This window comes from Littorina saxatilis, linkage group LG1 (genome assembly GCF_037325665.1).
Source record: "Littorina saxatilis isolate snail1 linkage group LG1, US_GU_Lsax_2.0, whole genome shotgun sequence".
NCBI lineage: Eukaryota > Metazoa > Mollusca > Gastropoda > Littorinimorpha > Littorinidae > Littorina > Littorina saxatilis.
In genome coordinates, this window is record NC_090245.1 from 93605593 (window position 1) to 93623092 (window position 17500).

Here is a 17500-nt window from a genome sequence, read left to right on the forward strand (position 1 = left end):
TTTCATGTTCTTGTAGAAAATAGATATTTGTGTTTGCACGGGAAATTGAAACAGAATTAAAGTGATAATCACATCCATTTTTGTCGGACTATCTTCTGCATGATCGCATTTCAGTAAAGACGATCTTTTGTCACTGTTTCGCCTACTAAAACGTCTGATTCAGAATTGTTTACTCGCTGTTAAATGTTGCTGATTGGTTGATGCTGGTAATTCAGTTACTGCAATTTTTGTTTTGATAAAATGCATGAACCTGCAGACTGGAAGCTTGCATAGGAGTATGCCACTGAAAGGTCAATGGAAAATGTCGACTTTCCAAGAGAGACAATCAAAACGATGCATGTCTGTTCTGATTACGTAAACGTATGACGTGGTCATGTGAAGCTTGCAGAGTCACGTTTCTCCTATACCTAGGGCTGTTTTTTCAGTATTGTTCATAACATGTTCTGTCTGATTAAGGGTATTCAGCTGGTATTTCCTTGTTTTCACTACCTATTTTATTCATGTTTTTATTACTTAGTTAGTGGAAGAATTTTTTGTAATGTATGTTTGATGGTGTATGCTTTTAATTAAGCGTTGTTGACTATGAATGTAGATGTAAATGCTTGTATAACTGTGTTTTAATTTTAAATGTGTCAAGCGCAAAGAGCATAATTGTAAAGTTATGATGTTGCGCTATATAAATGCTCATTTATTATTATTATTATTATTATTATTATTATTATTATTATTATTATTATACCTTCCCAGTTTATTGTGGGAATAAATCTACTTAATCGAGTGTCACTCAATGCTATCTCATGACTGTGAGGTACGTTGGTCTTTAAAAGGAGGGACAACATAGATGACCAGTTAAAGAGTTGCTCCACACTCAAGAGAGAAGAGTATAGATAAGTTTAGAAGAACGCATGCATGTCCACACCCCCCCTCCCCCTCGTTCTTCATATTCATTTCTCTGTATCCGTAACAGGCTGTGCAGGACTGGCATGCGAAGTATGACTGCCCGACAAGGACAGATCCTGGTGAGGGGGGTCCCTCCTGACATGGATTCATCCACCATTCGCCAAGCGTTCAGTCACTACGGCAAAATCACTCTGGTGGGACAAACGGTGCACGGATACGTGGTCACCTTCGAAAACGTTGCAGGTATTGACATACGCTTTAGAACGTCAGTGCGACTAGGTTGTAGAACATAAGCGAGATTGGTTGATTGGTTATTATTTTTTATTGTCTCTTCAGCAATATAAGCGAGAGAGCAAATTATGATTAACGTTTCGAGCATTCGAAGGAGAGTGAATTATGTGTTACATCAGCGGCTTGAGCTCAACTATACTTCAAAACAAGAGAGGGAGGGGCATGCATACTCTTGAGAGTATTAGTCGGAGAGTGAATACACTAAAGAACACCAGTAGGAGAGCAAATTCGCTTTCGCACATACGTGCGAATGTCAATACGCTATTATACATCAGTTGGGGAAAACACACTTTAGAACATAAACAGGAACGAAAATATACTTTGGAACATCAGTATAGGACAGACAGAGAGACAAACAGGCAGACACACAGACACAGACACACACACACGCACACACACACACACACACACACACACACACTAACACACACACACGCACATACACACACACACACACTAACACACACACACACACACACACACTAAGACACACTAACACACACACACTAACACACTAACACACACACACTAACACACACTAAGACACACTAACACACTAACACACACACACACACACTAACACACTAACACATACACACAGACAGACACACACACACACACACACACACATGACGGCCACTGTGAAGAGTAAATGATTGGTCAGAGATAGTGTTCGTTTTGAACTAAAACCAGACCTGATTCATTTCAGTGGCGCTGACGGCAGCAAATCAGGAAGGTCCAAAGCTAGATGATCAGAGCCTGGAGGTCTGGCTTCTCCGCCCTGATGTCCATGGGTGTGAGGTCATCGTCACCTCTGGGCAGGTGGCGGTCAACGTCGGCCGCAAAGTTCTCACCAAAATCACCGAGGACAAGAAATGCCACGACAACTTCGACCTGAAGCTATCATTATCTTGCACGGGAAAGTTTTGGTGGAATCATCCGGGACAGATCGGGGTCACGTGTTCTTCACCGCAAGATCTGATTGGCTGGGAGCTGAGCGTGTTGAGTGAACTGAAAGACCTGCTGCGTCCTTTCCGACAGTGGCTTGAAGAACAACAAGATCAGATATCCATATGGGAACGGGTGGTGGGCCAGGACTCACCAGGGAGCACGTGGGCTGATGACTTCACTGAGGTAACGATTCCATTCAGCGTGTTTGACGAGTTTAAATTTCACTTTTTTACGGAGGAGCAATATGGCCATCATTTGTCAAAAACGTTTCAACAACTTGTGTTCTGTTCTGACGCTGCCGACAAAACTTTGACCATGAAAGGATCTGGGTCCACGGTTGAAAAAGCACTGAAGCGCCTGAGCAGCGACCACAAACAACTGTCGCCTAAACACATCACGATCCCTGATACATTGAGACAGATCTGGAAGAAACCGTCGGCTCAGAAGTGGCTTCAGCATGTCTTTGACTCAGAAAATATCATCTGCAGTTGGAAAGAGACACGGTCGTTCGTCAGAAGTGTTTTTGATTACAGGGGAACATTCCTCATCACCGCCTTCGACTCAGATCATCCCAAAATTGACCGCATTTTTAAGTCCTGTTTCGTCGAAGCTAAGCTGCGAGTGTCGAGGGGGCAAATTCGTTTGCTGGAGACAGACACGTTCAAATCCGCAGTGAAAATGGGAATTAAAGAGAACGAACCGTCACCAGTTGTGTTCGTCTCCCCTTCCACTGGCAATGTCACCATCATTGACCGCCCTGCGAGGATGGAGACCACAAGACGAACTGTGATCAACTTCTTGTACGACCAGCTGATCAGAAGGCACCCAATCCTGTGTGACGAACCGATAGAAGAAACTATTCAGGACCTCAAACCCTACCAGGTGCGGTTTTTAAGCCTGCCTCGAGTCATGCAACTTCTTTCACGAGATCTTCAGCAAACGGTTTTCCTCGATTCTGACGCTGCGATGGTTTTCATCCGAGCCCCGATAGACCAGAAGGATAAATGTGTGATCCACGTTCTGAAATACATTGCGACCATCTCTCAAAAAATCATCATGCTGCCACCAGCTTTGGCGGAGATTTACAGGCAGCAAGCTGTTGTTCATTACGTGCAGGGAAAGCTGGACAGTGAACGACTGCTGTGTCATTGGGAAGTGGAGAAAGGCAGAATAATTGTCAGCGCGCAAGACGCAGACCAGGACAACCTGAAACGAACGTTCCTGACAGTTTTCACAGAAACACAACTCCGCATACATGTACAAGAAAACAGGCCTGTCGTGCGTTCCAGGGACTGGCAAACTTTCGCTACGAACCTTCAGAAAGGCGAAGAAGGGTTGTCCGCTCCTGTCCTGCGATGGACGACCTCCGGCGATGTCGTCGTTGTGGTTGATAGACCGGAAAACATCCACAAGACACGAGATGCAGTGTACAGATTTCTTGTTAGCAGAGGCAGCCAGATGCCAATGCCTGCAGATACGACCGTCCAAATGAAAAGTTCTTCAGTAATGTCAGCTGATGTTCACGAGGAAGCTCATGCAAAGGAGGAAGCCCATCGTCGGGTGAATGTCAGCGGACGCGAAGAACGCGGGGAAAACGGTGACCACAGCAGTTCAACTTTTCCAAAATGCATAGAACATGGTTTGTAGACGCTTATCTTTTTCCTAATTTTAGTCGCTGTAGGTGCCAATGCTTTTCTGCATTGGTATTGCCAAGAAGGCGAAGCAAATTATAAGACAAAAAGTGGTGTTTTTTTGTCGTGTTCGTACAATCTGTTGTGTTTTTGCTTTGTTGGTGTACGATTATTGCTTGAATAGTGTTCAGACTTTCGGTTTATGTTGCAAAAACCGCTTTTGTTACTGTATAATTTGAGGTATGATTTCAAAGCAAATTGTTTCAGGAGTACTTCGCTTTGACAGCGCTGATGCAACGAGACCAGAATCCGCACATGCTGACTGCGACCAAACGTATCCCAAAGTCGTCGTTTCATCAGAGGTATTTGACAGAAGCTGCAGACAATGTTCCAAATAACCCAATAGTTTGTATGCTTCGTAGATGGAACGAAAGATGAGTGGGTAGTGCATATAGGCAGTATGCTATAAATGATTGCTTCTTCACCAAATTACCGCAGATAAATCGATACATTATGTATTCGATTCATAAATCTACCAACCAGTCAATCAATTGAATAATCAAGCAGTCATTAAATCAATAAAACTGTAAGACAAACTGCATTAGTCGGTCAATAGATTAGCAAAGTGAATTCTTCAGTCCGTCAATTCTCACGCTCGCTTGTAACCAGTCACCTTTCATACGCAGGATAAGACACCATTCAGAGCACACTGCGACATGGACGGAGAGCTGAGTGCGTGGCAGCAGCAGCAGTTGTCCTTACTGACGTTCGTCCAGTTGGTGGAGCTCAGTACACACCTTGGTGTCACTCAAAGTGATATTAATAACATACTGTCCAGGTAGGTGGAGAAGCGCGCGTGTGTGTGTGTGTGTGTGTGTGTGTGTGTGTGTGTGTGTGTGTGTGTACGTGTGTGTGTGTGCGTGTGCACTACACACACACACACACACACACACACACACACACACACACACTCACTCACTCACTCACACACGCACACAACCACACGCACACCTCACACACACACACACACACACACACACACACACACACACACACACACACACACACACACACTCATACACATAAAAACACGCGCGCGCTCAGCGCCGCCAACGACAACCGGAACAAAAAGAAAATTCAACAGGCAATTTGCTCATCAAGCAAATCGCAACAAGGCATCAACTGAACCATTTTTAAAAGAACCGAGACAATATTGCATCTGTTTCTTTCAGTAATAATAATAATAATTGTCAGTAAGTACTGGTGGCACATGACTGATGTGAACCAGTTGATTGGCTAATGGCGATGCGCTTAAATCTGTTAGCGCACTCTTGGAGTGCGCTAACTTTTCCACAGAGCGTATTCTTACGCCCTTTGCCAGAGCGAAACTGTACTCTCATCCTCAGAATTAATTAATGACATGTAGCTTATATTCTCCACAATACCTATGATTATGACCATAAATGTCCTGCTTTTCAATTAAAGCGGAAGTGGTTTTTTCTGACAGATTGCATGTGCCTGTGCACTGATCTAAAAATAGAACCCGCTGTGTCTAATTTTTTAGTTTCGATTTGCAAAGATTCCCCTCATAATTATGCCATTTAAGTGGCATGTAGCTTATTATCCACATTACCAAATGATGAGTTAGTATACAATTCCCAGCAGCTAAAAGAAAACACAAGTGTTATTCCGATAACGTAGCAGCTAGATCAGCACGTAGCAGACTACACTGAAATACGACTGCATCTTTTCAGTAAATGAATGTTTTCCGAATTATTATTTCAAGGCAAGAACAATCGGAATCGAAAACGTGTAGGGTTTAGAACGTTCTTACCATATATAAGACTTATTACCAGCCTGCCTCATGCGTGCAGACTCAGTGCAACGTGACGAGCAATTTTTGTTTTGGAAATGAGACTCAGTGCAGTGGTTCGATTGCCATAGCCTGGCAGACGACATAAATCCCGCTCAGCACATTAACATGTTGGGCAAATGTGAACGATAAAACGATGGGGGTATAATACGTGTAGGGTTCAGAGCATTCTTACCGTTCATATTTAGTACCAGACTCCCCGATGAGTGAAGATACCACACGAGAAACATGCCAGATTTATTTTGATAATGTGCTTTCCGTCGACCTTGGGGGTTAACCAATTCAAGGGGCAACACTCTGCACAGTCAATCTGTCGAAGCTTGATGAAGGTTTCGAATCGCAAATAACTAAGAGCACAGTCATTTCTCCGAGTTTAAATGAGCTCGAGGTCTCTATGAAAGATCATCACTTTTTAGCTTAACGCTACACTGGAATTTACCAACAGAAATTAAAACAAGAGTTTGCGTGTGACGAAAGCACGACACACTTGAGACAGCCCACACAAAAGTAGATCTGACACAAACCTGACCACACCGTTACGCCTATCCAAATGCGCGTTGCAAAATGTGCGTTTTGAATCTTCTTTTTTATCTGGTGGTACTGACAATATCGTCATTGAAACAATCCCAGTGCACTAAGGGATTTATAGAGCAAATCTCGAAAATAATTATTGAACTCAGCGCTATGCGCTTCGTTCAATAATGAATTGTTTAGATTTGCTCTATAAGTCCCTTAGTGCACTGGGATGTCTCAATAACTTAAATAATAATAAATGAGCATTTATATAGCGCAACATCATAACTTTACAATTATGCTCTTTGCGCTTGACACATTTAAAATTAAAACACAGTTATACAAGCATTTACATCTACATTCATAGTCAACAACGCTCAATTAAAAGCATACGCCATCAAACATACATTACAAAAGATTCTTCCACTAACTAAGTAATAAAAACATGAATAAAATAGGTAGTGAAAAACAAGGAAATACCATCTGAATAGCCTTAATCAAACAGAACATGTTATCAACAATACTGAAAACAGTTCTAGATGTTTATATACATTATCACTAAAACAACAAATACACTACATGTAGCCTACTGATGGACTGAGAAAACAAAATCAGGGGTTGTATTTCTTGAAGAGGTGCGTTTTAAGTGCTCGTTTGAATGCTTGGGGTGACTGAGAGTGGCAGATGTGAAAGGGGAGAGAATTCCATTGTGTGGGTGCGCAGAAAGTAAAAGTGCGTTGTCCGTATGTTTTGGTTTTGGTGTGTGGAATGGTAAGGATGCGACAGTCAGAAGAGGCACGGAGTTGTCTTGCTGGAGAATAGACGGTGAGGAGTTCAGAGAAGTAAGCAGGAGACGAGCCAGAAAAGAAGTTAAAGCAGAGGGTGGACAGTTTGTAGTCAATGCGGGCTTGAATAGGTAACCAGTGCAGTGTGTGAAGAAGTGGTGTTGCGTGATCTCGTTTTCGTGCTTTGAGATCGTTTTCGTGCTTTGAGAATGAGGCGTGCAACCGAGTTTTGGACTTTTTGTAGTTTATGCAGGAGGTACAGAGGACAGCCAGAGAGAAGAGAGTTGCAGTAGTCAAGTTTAGAGAGAACAAAGGCACAGACAAGAGTGTTAGTTGTTTGAGAGGAGAGTGTGTGGCGAATGGTGCTGATCTTACGAAGCTCAAAATAAGCTGCTCTACAGACTAAAGATATATGTTTGTTAAGGGTCATGTCAGATGAAAGGGTGAATACAAGGTTTCTAGCTGATGGGGAGAAAAGAATGTCGGTGTTGCCTATTAGAACAGAAACAGGTTGGGGAGAGGGAAATGTAGTGTTGTTCTTTTTGCTCAGTAAGACTTCAGTCTTATCATCATTCAGCGTAAGTTTGTTATCGACCATCCAAGATTTAACATCAGTGATGCATGTCTGAATGGTCTGGATGGCGGAATATGTCTCTGCAGGGGGACTGGGTTTATACAGCTGGGTGTCATCAGCAAAAGACTGATTTAAAACGAATGGTTTTGAATCAGTGTGGAGAGGGGCTTAGTGTACATGATGAAAAGGATGGGACCGAGTACTAAACCTTGAGGAACGCCGAAAGAAAGTGGGGCTGGAGCAGACATCTGGCCATCGACAAGCACAGCCTGAGTCCTGCCAATGAGATAGGACTCAAGCCATGCTAGCGGTGGACCGGAGTAAAAACACATTGTAATGTTTTCAGCTTAAACGTCTTTTTTTCGGTTGTTAGTTTCACGCGTAAGAAATAAGACTAAAGACCAAATGATTAAAATAAGATGAACTGCAGATCTCCGCAATGTTTAAAATGACCAGTTATCTTTTTTGCAGATCTGAAGATGTCGAGACCAGAATGTCACGTTTCAATATATCACTCAAGGTGATTATGAACCGGTTAATTACTACTAATTAACTAACCACACCACGATCCACTCTCGCAGGCATACAATTAAATAGAGTCAACAAAAGTATAAGTTTCAGACGCCTGTTTATGTATAAACTCTCCACCTCCCTCGAGCCTTCACTCAAAATATGTTCCTTTTACGTTCTCAACACGTAAAAACCAGTGTTCACTGACAAAATGCCAGTAGTATGTAGAAAATTATAGGAACACGCTGAACCCGTGTAAATATAGTTAAATGAGAATGTTCTGTTCGAAAAGCTCTAGTTCGTGCAGGTGTCCACACCCCACGTTGTCACTACTCCAATGAAATCATAGATACGAAAAGACAACGGTGGTCAACGGGGTGCGTACGACATGGTGCACTTAGCTTTATCTCTGCTGCTGCTGCTTAGCCGGTATGCTGGTTAGTCGGTTCGCTGGTTAGCCGGCCCGCTGGTTAGCCGGTTCGCTGGTTAGCCGGTCCGCTGGTTAGCCGGTCTCCTGGTTAGCGTAGCTTCAACAGGTCCCGCCAAAGTCAGCCGTGCAGATGTTACAGGAACTCGAAACGAACGAATCGGATCGAACGAACGAAGGCTGCAAACAGAAAGCATCGGTGCACTAAACATGTCAGCTACCCCTCACCCACCACCTTAAAACATGTCATCTTTAAATATCTCATCGAGCACGTGGGCCTGCACAAAACGGACTTTTTACAACAACAAAACAGCCATTTTCCGTCCTTCTCTCCCTATCTGCAAAAACCATATACAGATTAGTATTTTAGCGTCAGAGAGTAAATTATGCGCTAACCTGGAAAGAACAACAGAGAGTATTTCATTCCACAACACAGACTCATCAACAGCGTTAAATAATGATTTATTACCTCAAAAGCCTATGATTGTAACTCTCTCAATGGAAGCAAAGTCCGCTTCCTCCCTGGAACAGCCTCTGTTCGTCAACAGTGACCAAAACCGTCCAGAACCCCTTGTCGAATCCTTATGCGAAAGCCATCGCCGACGAAGGAATGTTGACGACTTGTCCTCAGCAAAACATGTGGCAGTGGAAGTTCCCCTAGAGTGCCGAATATATTATTCGGTGAAAAACCATCATACTCTAGAAACTGTATTAGATCCTTCCCCTTCTGCCGCTGGGTGTCAAGTGCCCCGTACTCGTGTCTCTGTCAGACAACCTAGCCAAATACACGTGACTGACCTTGTCACAAAACCAGTCCAGCTATACACAATTCTGCCTCCCCAAGCAGAAAAAAGACACGAGAAACTCAATCCCTGAAAATCCCGTGTGCGCTGTCAGCGAAAAACCGTCAGCCCTATGATAGCAGAAACCCGCACTGTGAAGCTCGTGCGTTTCAAAACATCCGTGCTCGTAGAGCACTGTCAGCAAACTCTGCTGTGTCCAATATCACGCACAGGCGCTTTCTATCATAACCGACCAAGAACAGGCACTCCACTGAGTGACACTTTCTTGGTCTCTGTCACCCGATCGTGACACACCTCCCCTCTTCAAGACGAAACCTCGGTTTCGCTCACAGTCATGTTCTCCTCTACAGCCCGAGAGAGAAAGTCAGCTCCAACATTGTTGGCGCCCGGAATGACGCGTACCGTGAATTGGTACGGTTGGAGAATCAACGCCCAGCGCATAAGTCTGGCGTTTGCCAACCTTGCAACCTGAAGATATTGCAGAGGTTGATGGTCTGTTTCCAGACAGAAAGGTCGTCCTCAAGAACGAGCAACCCCTCGTTTCACCCCTGATAACTGCAACCTTCTCTGTCTTCTTGTCTTTGTTCTTCTCCCCGTAGGCTGTCCTCTCTATGTAGGCGCGCAGCAGGTTGGCATGGTACAGGCGTGCTTTCCCGTGCATCATGATCCTGTAGTCGTTCTGGCCCACTTTCGCTGTCACCTCAAATGGTCCTTGCCACTGCAGTTGTAGCTTGTTGTGTTTGACAGGTAGAAGTAGCAACACCCGTTCTCCAATCTTGAAGCTGCGCGGCCGTGCCTTGCGGTCGAATCCTCGCGCGTAACGCTGTGCTGCTCTTCCCAGGTTCTCTTGAGCCAGTTTGCAGGTCTCTTCAATCCTGTTCCTGAGTTCTACTATGTAGGTCGCTGTCGTCTGCACCTCCTCGTCAGCTTCTTCGTCCGTCCAAGCCTGACGCAGGATAGCCATGGGACCGCGTACCTGTCTGCCGTACAACAATTCAAATGGGGAAAAGCCCAAGCTCTCCTGAGGAACCTCGCGGTATGCAAAAAGCAATGCTGGGATGTACCTGTCCCACGTGCGTGGTTTCTCCTGAGCTAGTTTCCTCAGCATGGTCTTCAAGGTGCCATTGAACCTCTCCACCAGTCCGTTGCACTGAGCATGGTAAGGAGTGGTGAAGTGCTGCTCCAGTGATAGCAGTCGTGCTGCCTCCGCCATCACTCCTCCCGTGAACTGCGTGCCTCTGTCGGTGAGTACCTCTGATGGAATTCCCAGCCGGGACCACATAGTAACCAGAGCCTCAGCTACTCGCGTGGCTTCAATCGATTTCAGAGGGATCGCCTCTGGGTATCGAGTAGCGTAGTCCACCATGGTCAAAATGTATCTGTTTCCGTCCTCAGACGCAGGCAAGATCGGCCCGATGATGTCCACTGCTACCCGACGAAAGGGTTCGTCGATGAGCGGCATCTTCTCCAAGGGGACCTTCCTCACCCTTCCTTTGGCAACCACCTTCTGGCACTTATCGCAGGACGCACAGAAACGTCGGACATCCGTGCATATGCCTGGCCAGTAAAAGTGGCGCCAGACACGATCCGTGGTCTTCTTGGTACCAAGATGACCTCCCAGAATCGAGTCGTGTGCCGTTGCCATGACACCCTCGCGAAACTCGCGAGGCACGACAACCTGTTTGAATGTACCCTCCTTGTTGCTGAACTCACGGTAGAGCAACTTCTTGTCCCTGAGGAACCTTGACCTCCCATGCTTCCCGCTCAGCTTCACCTTCCCCGACTTCGCGTGCTCCCGAGGAGTAGCTAAGGTCGGGTCAGAATCCTGAGCCTTCGCGAGAAGCGCGGGGGTCACGTTCCCCAGGGCAGCTCGTGCAGCAGGTAGGGGTTTGAGAGGTTTGTCCTCTCGCTCCGCCTGTGCCCGCGTGAGCACTGAAATGACGTCGGGAGACCGATAAACGGGAACCTCCCTGGTGACGCCGTCCACAAACTGAACCCGGTTTCCAATGAGCAGGTCGCATGGAGGATCGTCCATGACGACGGCCACAATGGTCCCCGTGAACAACGGTGTTACGACCTTGATCACTGCCGTGTTCAAGTCGTAAGCGTGAGATGCCTCGGCCATTCTCACCCTGATGCTGTCTCCTGTGTAGGCCATAGCTGGAACCAGACTCGCCCGAACCACCATCATGTCTGCCCCTGTGTCCCGCAGACCTTCGCCCTTCACTCCGTTAACGTAAACGTTGCAGTGGGGCTGGAAATGTTTCCTGGAGCACGGAACGCAGAGTTGTGGAATTGTGCATGAGCTCGTGACGTCCCTTAACTCCTCGCTGCCAACAAAGTGTACGCCCTTCTGGTCAGCCTGTCTCTTGTGGCAGTCCTTCTTCACGTGGCCCCGCTTGTTGCAGTAGTAACACTGGATGTCAGATCTGGAACTTGATCCCTTGTGTCCCTGATCGTCCTTCCCGTCCTTGGGTCCTGAAGAACCCGAATTTCCTGATTTTCCTGGCCGTGAGCCTGAAGATTTGCCGGAGATCGCCTGGGCGTCCTCGTGTACTCTGATCCAGTCGGCTGCCTCCTGAGTAGTCTTTGGCTGGTGCTCCTGCACGAAGGTCACCACCTCAGGTCGCAGGCTGGACATCAGTTGTTCCATGACAATGAGGTCGGCAAGGTCGTCTACAGTCCAGTTCTTCTCGGCCATCTCCACCCAGCGCCGCAGGTAGAGATTAAGGCGTGCCACAAACTGATGACTCAGCTCGCCGCTCAGTCTCTTGCTGTTACGCAGACGTCGTCTGTAGGCTTCAGCAGTCAGGTTAAAGCGCTGGAGTAACGCCTTCTTAAGTGCCTGATAGTCTCTCGCCTCGTCGTCCTCCAAAGCGTTGTAGAGCTGCAATGCGCGTCCTTTCAAGCAGGTGCTAAGGCGGCTAGCCCACGTGGCCTCTTCCCACTTCTGGTCGGATGCAATGCGCTCAAACCGGCGTAAAAAGTCGTCGAGCTCGTCCTTGTCATCGTCGAACGTCGGCAGTCTCGTACGGTCGGCAACAAATGTCGGCGCGCTAGCCTGAGTAAGCGTACCTTTCTCGGCCTGTAGCCTAGCTAGTTCTAGCTGGTGATCGCGATCCGCCTGTTTGTCCTGTCTGTCACGTTCGGCCTGTCGTTCCTGTCTCTCAAGCTCGTCTTTCTTATCCTGTCGGTCACGTTCGGCCTGTCGTTCCTGTCTCTCAAGCTCGCCTTTCTTATCCTGTCGGTCACGTTCGGCCTGTCGTTCGGCCTGTCGTTCCCTTTCTTGTCTGTCTCGTTCATCTTTCTTTTCCTGTCTGTCACGTTCGTCTTTCTTTTCTTGTCTGTCTCGTTCGTCTTTCTCTTTCCGTTCTTGTCTGTCACGTTCGTCTTTCTTTTCCTGTCTGTCACGTTCGTCTTTCTCTTTCTTGTCCTGTCTGTCCCGTTCGGCCTGTCGTTCTTGTCTGTCAAGCTCTTCTTTTCTCGTCTGTCGCTCTATGTCTTCTTTACGTTCTAACTCCTTGCGCTTAAGCAAACTACGCGCTCTAACGCGTGCGTCTCGCTCTGTCTGTTCCTCGCTCCCAGGAGTCTCGAAAGTTATTCTCCTCGTAGGAGATCCCCCTGTAGCCATGGTTAGTTTTAGCAAAGCTTTATTACCAAAGTAAGTCTAACGCAGCTATAGCTAGAACACGCGGTGATGAAAGCGGTGGATACAAAAATCCCGCAACCAGAAAATGCAGAAGAAAAATCCAAACGGTGTAGAACAAATCGCGTAGCCTACTTTATGGCTGCTTTTTGCGGTGAAACAAAGTGTTTCCCACAGCCGTGGCCTACTTTATCGGCTGCTTTTTGCGGTGAAACAGAGTGTCTCCCACAGCCTTGGTTAGGACAGAAGTCCTCGGACCCTTCCCCCCCAAAATTCCAACAAAGTCAAAATATGGAGAAAAATCCAAGTAAAACAAGACGGTAGAAATGTAACCTGTTACAGAATGCGAAACAAACAATGTAGAGAAAACTGAGTAAAACGAATAACAAATCCGCTAACCCCGCTCAGCTCTCTGCAACGGAAAACTCTGAACGTACAACAACAAAGATTCACAAACAAAGGAAAAGGGAAGTAATCACAGTTAGCGCATACAATAACTCACAAATTACAATTTACATTTCCTGCAAGATGTGAATCGCTTAAGGTGTGGTATATGATCAAAACTATACAAAAAAGGGTAGCACCAAGCAGAAAATAAGTCGAGCACTGACGAGATTATCTGCTCTTAGTTATCCTTAATTGGTGGGTCTTTATCAGTTGGAAATTAACTGAGTAAATCCCGGCTTGGCCCCCATGTGTCACGTTTCAATATATCACTCAAGGTGATTATGAACCGGTTAATTACTACTAATTAACTAACCACACCACGATCCACTCTCGCAGGCATACAATTAAATAGAGTCAACAAAAGTATAAGTTTCAGACGCCTGTTTATGTATAAACTCTCCACCTCCCTCGAGCCTTCACTCAAAATATGTTCCTTTTACGTTCTCAACACGTAAAAACCAGTGTTCACTGACAAAATGCCAGTAGTATGTAGAAAATTATAGGAACACGCTGAACCCGTGTAAATATAGTTAAATGAGAATGTTCTGTTCGAAAAGCTCTAGTTCGTGCAGGTGTCCACACCCCACGTTGTCACTACTCCAATGAAATCATAGATACGAAAAGACAACGGTGGTCAACGGGGTGCGTACGACATGGTGCACTTAGCTTTATCTCTGCTGCTGCTGCTTAGCCGGTATGCTGGTTAGTCGGTTCGCTGGTTAGCCGGCCCGCTGGTTAGCCGGTTCGCTGGTTAGCCGGTCCGCTGGTTAGCCGGTCTCCTGGTTAGCGTAGCTTCAACAGGTCCCGCCAAAGTCAGCCGTGCAGATGTTACAGGAACTCGAAACGAACGAATCGGATCGAACGAACGAAGGCTGCAAACAGAAAGCATCGGTGCACTAAACATGTCAGCTACCCCTCACCCACCACCTTAAAACATGTCATCTTTAAATATCTCATCGAGCACGTGGGCCTGCACAAAACGGACTTTTTACAACAACAAAACAGCCATTTTCCGTCCTTCTCTCCCTATCTGCAAAAACCATATACAGATTAGTATTTTAGCGTCAGAGAGTAAATTATGCGCTAACCTGGAAAGAACAACAGAGAGTATTTCATTCCACAACACAGACTCATCAACAGCGTTAAATAATGATTTATTACCTCAAAAGCCTATGATTGTACTCTCAATGGAAGCAAAGTCCGCTTCCTCCCTGGAACAGCCTCTGTTCGTCAACAGTGACCAAAACCGTCCAGAACCCCTTGTCGAATCCTTATGCGAAAGCCATCGCCGACGAAGGAATGTTGACGACTTGTCCTCAGCAAAATATGTGGCAGTGGAAGTTCCCCTAGAGTGCCGAATATATTATTCGGTGAAAAACCATCATACTCTAGAAACTGTATTAGATCCTTCCCCTTCTGCCGCTGGGTGTCAAGTGCCCCGTACTCGTGTCTCTGTCAGACAACCTAGCCAAATACACGTGACTGACCTTGTCACAAAACCAGTCCAGCTATACACAATTCTGCCTCCCCAAGCAGAAAAAAGACACGAGAAACTCAATCCCTGAAAATCCCGTGTGCGCTGTCAGCGAAAAACCGTCAGCCCTATGATAGCAGAAACCCGCACTGTGAAGCTCGTGCGTTTCAAAACATCCGTGCTCGTTGAGCACTGTCAGCAAACTCTGCTGTGTCCAATATCACGCACAGGCGCTTTCTATCATAACCGACCAAGAACAGGCACTCCACTGAGTGACACTTTCTTGGTCTCTGTCACCCGATCGTGACACAGAAAGAGGAATCTTACAGCAAGATGCGTACAGATCGGCAATATTCGCAGAATGTGCTCTGCTCTGTTAGTCCTCGTCATAAACGGGGCCTACTCAACACCTGGACTTTGTTCAGCAGATGAGTTTGAAACTACACGTCTCAGGTCATCAACTTATGTGATCAATCAAGGAATGACCGATCCGCCACCTGCACCCTCTTTCAACGGAGAGTGCATGTCTTTAGCAGCTAATGCAAGCAGATGTATATTTATGGAACACGCATCTGAAACCGAGATTGACGAAGGAAGTGCACGTGACTGTGACTGTGGCTATTGCTGCGTGTATTCTGCAGACGATGAATCGGATTGCCAGTTAGGCCCTGATTCGGTTTCATTCAGACCGATGAATTCGCATGATCCAGTGAATCTCATTAGATACACACAAGCTGAGTCTGAAGCGTTTATGGAAGACGCGGACAGCAGTGGACAAAAAACACTCAATGTTGCTATGTCGTCTTTGACCCAATCGCTCGACAGCTATATAGCTGAGCATTTCCAGCCGATACTCCAGGGTGCACAGTGTTGCTTTGGCTCAGTCCCGGAACCGCAGTCCACTGGAGCTGCGCTGAGCGCACGACGTAGAACTCGTTCAACAGAAAGCCTTCAGGACAACAGAGTCACCGAACGCGAGGATGGTTTTCCTGCCAGGCGCCCGTTTCAGGTCAATCGCGATGGAGCTCGCGACTATGGCCAACATGGTTTTAATAAAAATGGAAAGACAACGAATCAACGCCGCACAGGTCTTATGCCGGTGAATACCATCGAGGCCCGACCCAGAAGAAGACGGAATTTGTCCGATCGACAAACCGAAATTCATGCTAATGTCGAAACGATCCGGACAGTCTCTAGACATCAGAGAGACGCAGGAGAGTTTCACCACGCCAACGGAGGCCAGCGAGGTGGTCAAGGAATGCGTCAGACCCAAAATACCAGACAGAATCAGACAGTAGCAACAGAGACAACGATGCAGGTACAGCTTCAACCGAACGCAGCAATTCAAGCAAGATTATCACAGCTGGAGCATCGACTATCACAGCTGTATGGATCGAGGTCAAGACACGGGGAAGAACATGCTGAAAGTCGCTCTGCGCCTTCAGAAGATAGGGCAGCAGTGCGCCAAAGTTATACAGGCAACAGTGAATCTCGACTGGAAACTCAGATGCTAGAAATACAGGCCCAGCTGGACAGTATGATGCAGATACTGGATGACCTACACCAGCAACAGGCTGACGATGAACACATATCCATTCAAAATGGTTCAGACATGGACTCTTCTGAATCCGATCAACCTTCCTTGACCCTAGAAGTACAGGAAGAGCCTGTGGGCCGAATTCAACTTTGCTATACGCTGATGTGATCTTGAATACCTATCATGACGTGATGCGTTTGCAATCAGTGATTTGTTTGTTTGTTTGTTTGTTTGTTTGTTTGCTTAACGCCCAGCCGACCACGAAGGGCCATATCAGGGCGGTGCTGCTTTGACATTTAACGTGCGCAATCAGTGATTGTTCTGACAAAAAATGAACTAAATTGTATGGCACTGTTTGAAGTTTAAACTGCAGCATAATATTCATGGACATCACATCTGCTCAGTCCTAATGTTAAACTCTTAGACGAGTTAGACCACATACAACATTATGAAAAGTTAGACAACATTATGAAGAATCTAAAAAAAAGCCGTCCTGGTTTAGAAGACTGCAAAAGGAAGAAGGATGGGGTTGTTTTGTATGTATGTATGGGGCGATTTATAAAGCGCTTTACATATTCATTTCTGCTGTGTGAGATGGCATTTTTTTTACTCAATATATGACGCATTCACATCGGCCAGTAAATCTCAAGCCAATTAAGGCAAATATTTACTTTTCACGGCCTATTATTCCAAGTCACACGGGTATTTGGTGGACATTTGTATCTATGCCTATACAATTTTGCCAGGAAAGACCCTTTTGTCAATCGTGGGATCTTTAACGTGCACACCCCAATGTAGTGTACACGAAGGGACCTCGGTTTTTCGTCTCATCCGAAAGACTAGCACTTGAACCCACCACCTAGGTTAGGAAAGGGGGGGGGGGGGGGGGAGAAAATTGCTAACGCCCTGACCCAGGGTCAAACTCGCAACCTCTCGCTTCCGAGGCAAGTGCGTTTACCACTCGGCCACCCAGTCCACTCGGCCACCCAGTCCACTCGGCCACCCAGTCCCAGCACATTGACTGACATTCTGTGTAAGAAGATTTCTAAGAAACAAAGCTACGTGCTGTAAATGGAAAAGCAATTGTGTACAAATCAGGTACCTTCGCATTGTCACCATGACTTGCGCACACTTTCAA

The 17500-nt window shown here is 46.2% G+C and overlaps 1 protein-coding gene across 1 annotated transcript; it reads left to right on the forward strand.

The window, feature by feature from the left end:
• Nucleotides 1-973: 973 nt before the first annotated feature.
• LOC138954147 (uncharacterized) lies at nucleotides 974-16123 on the forward strand. Its single transcript, XM_070326077.1, has 6 exons — nucleotides 974-1143; nucleotides 1901-3781; nucleotides 4041-4135; nucleotides 4460-4611; nucleotides 7990-8038; nucleotides 16016-16123. Exons 1-6 carry the CDS (start codon nucleotides 984-986, stop codon nucleotides 16121-16123), a joined length of 2445 nt encoding a protein of 814 aa, XP_070182178.1. The 5' UTR covers nucleotides 974-983.
• Nucleotides 16124-17500: the final 1377 nt, after the last annotated feature.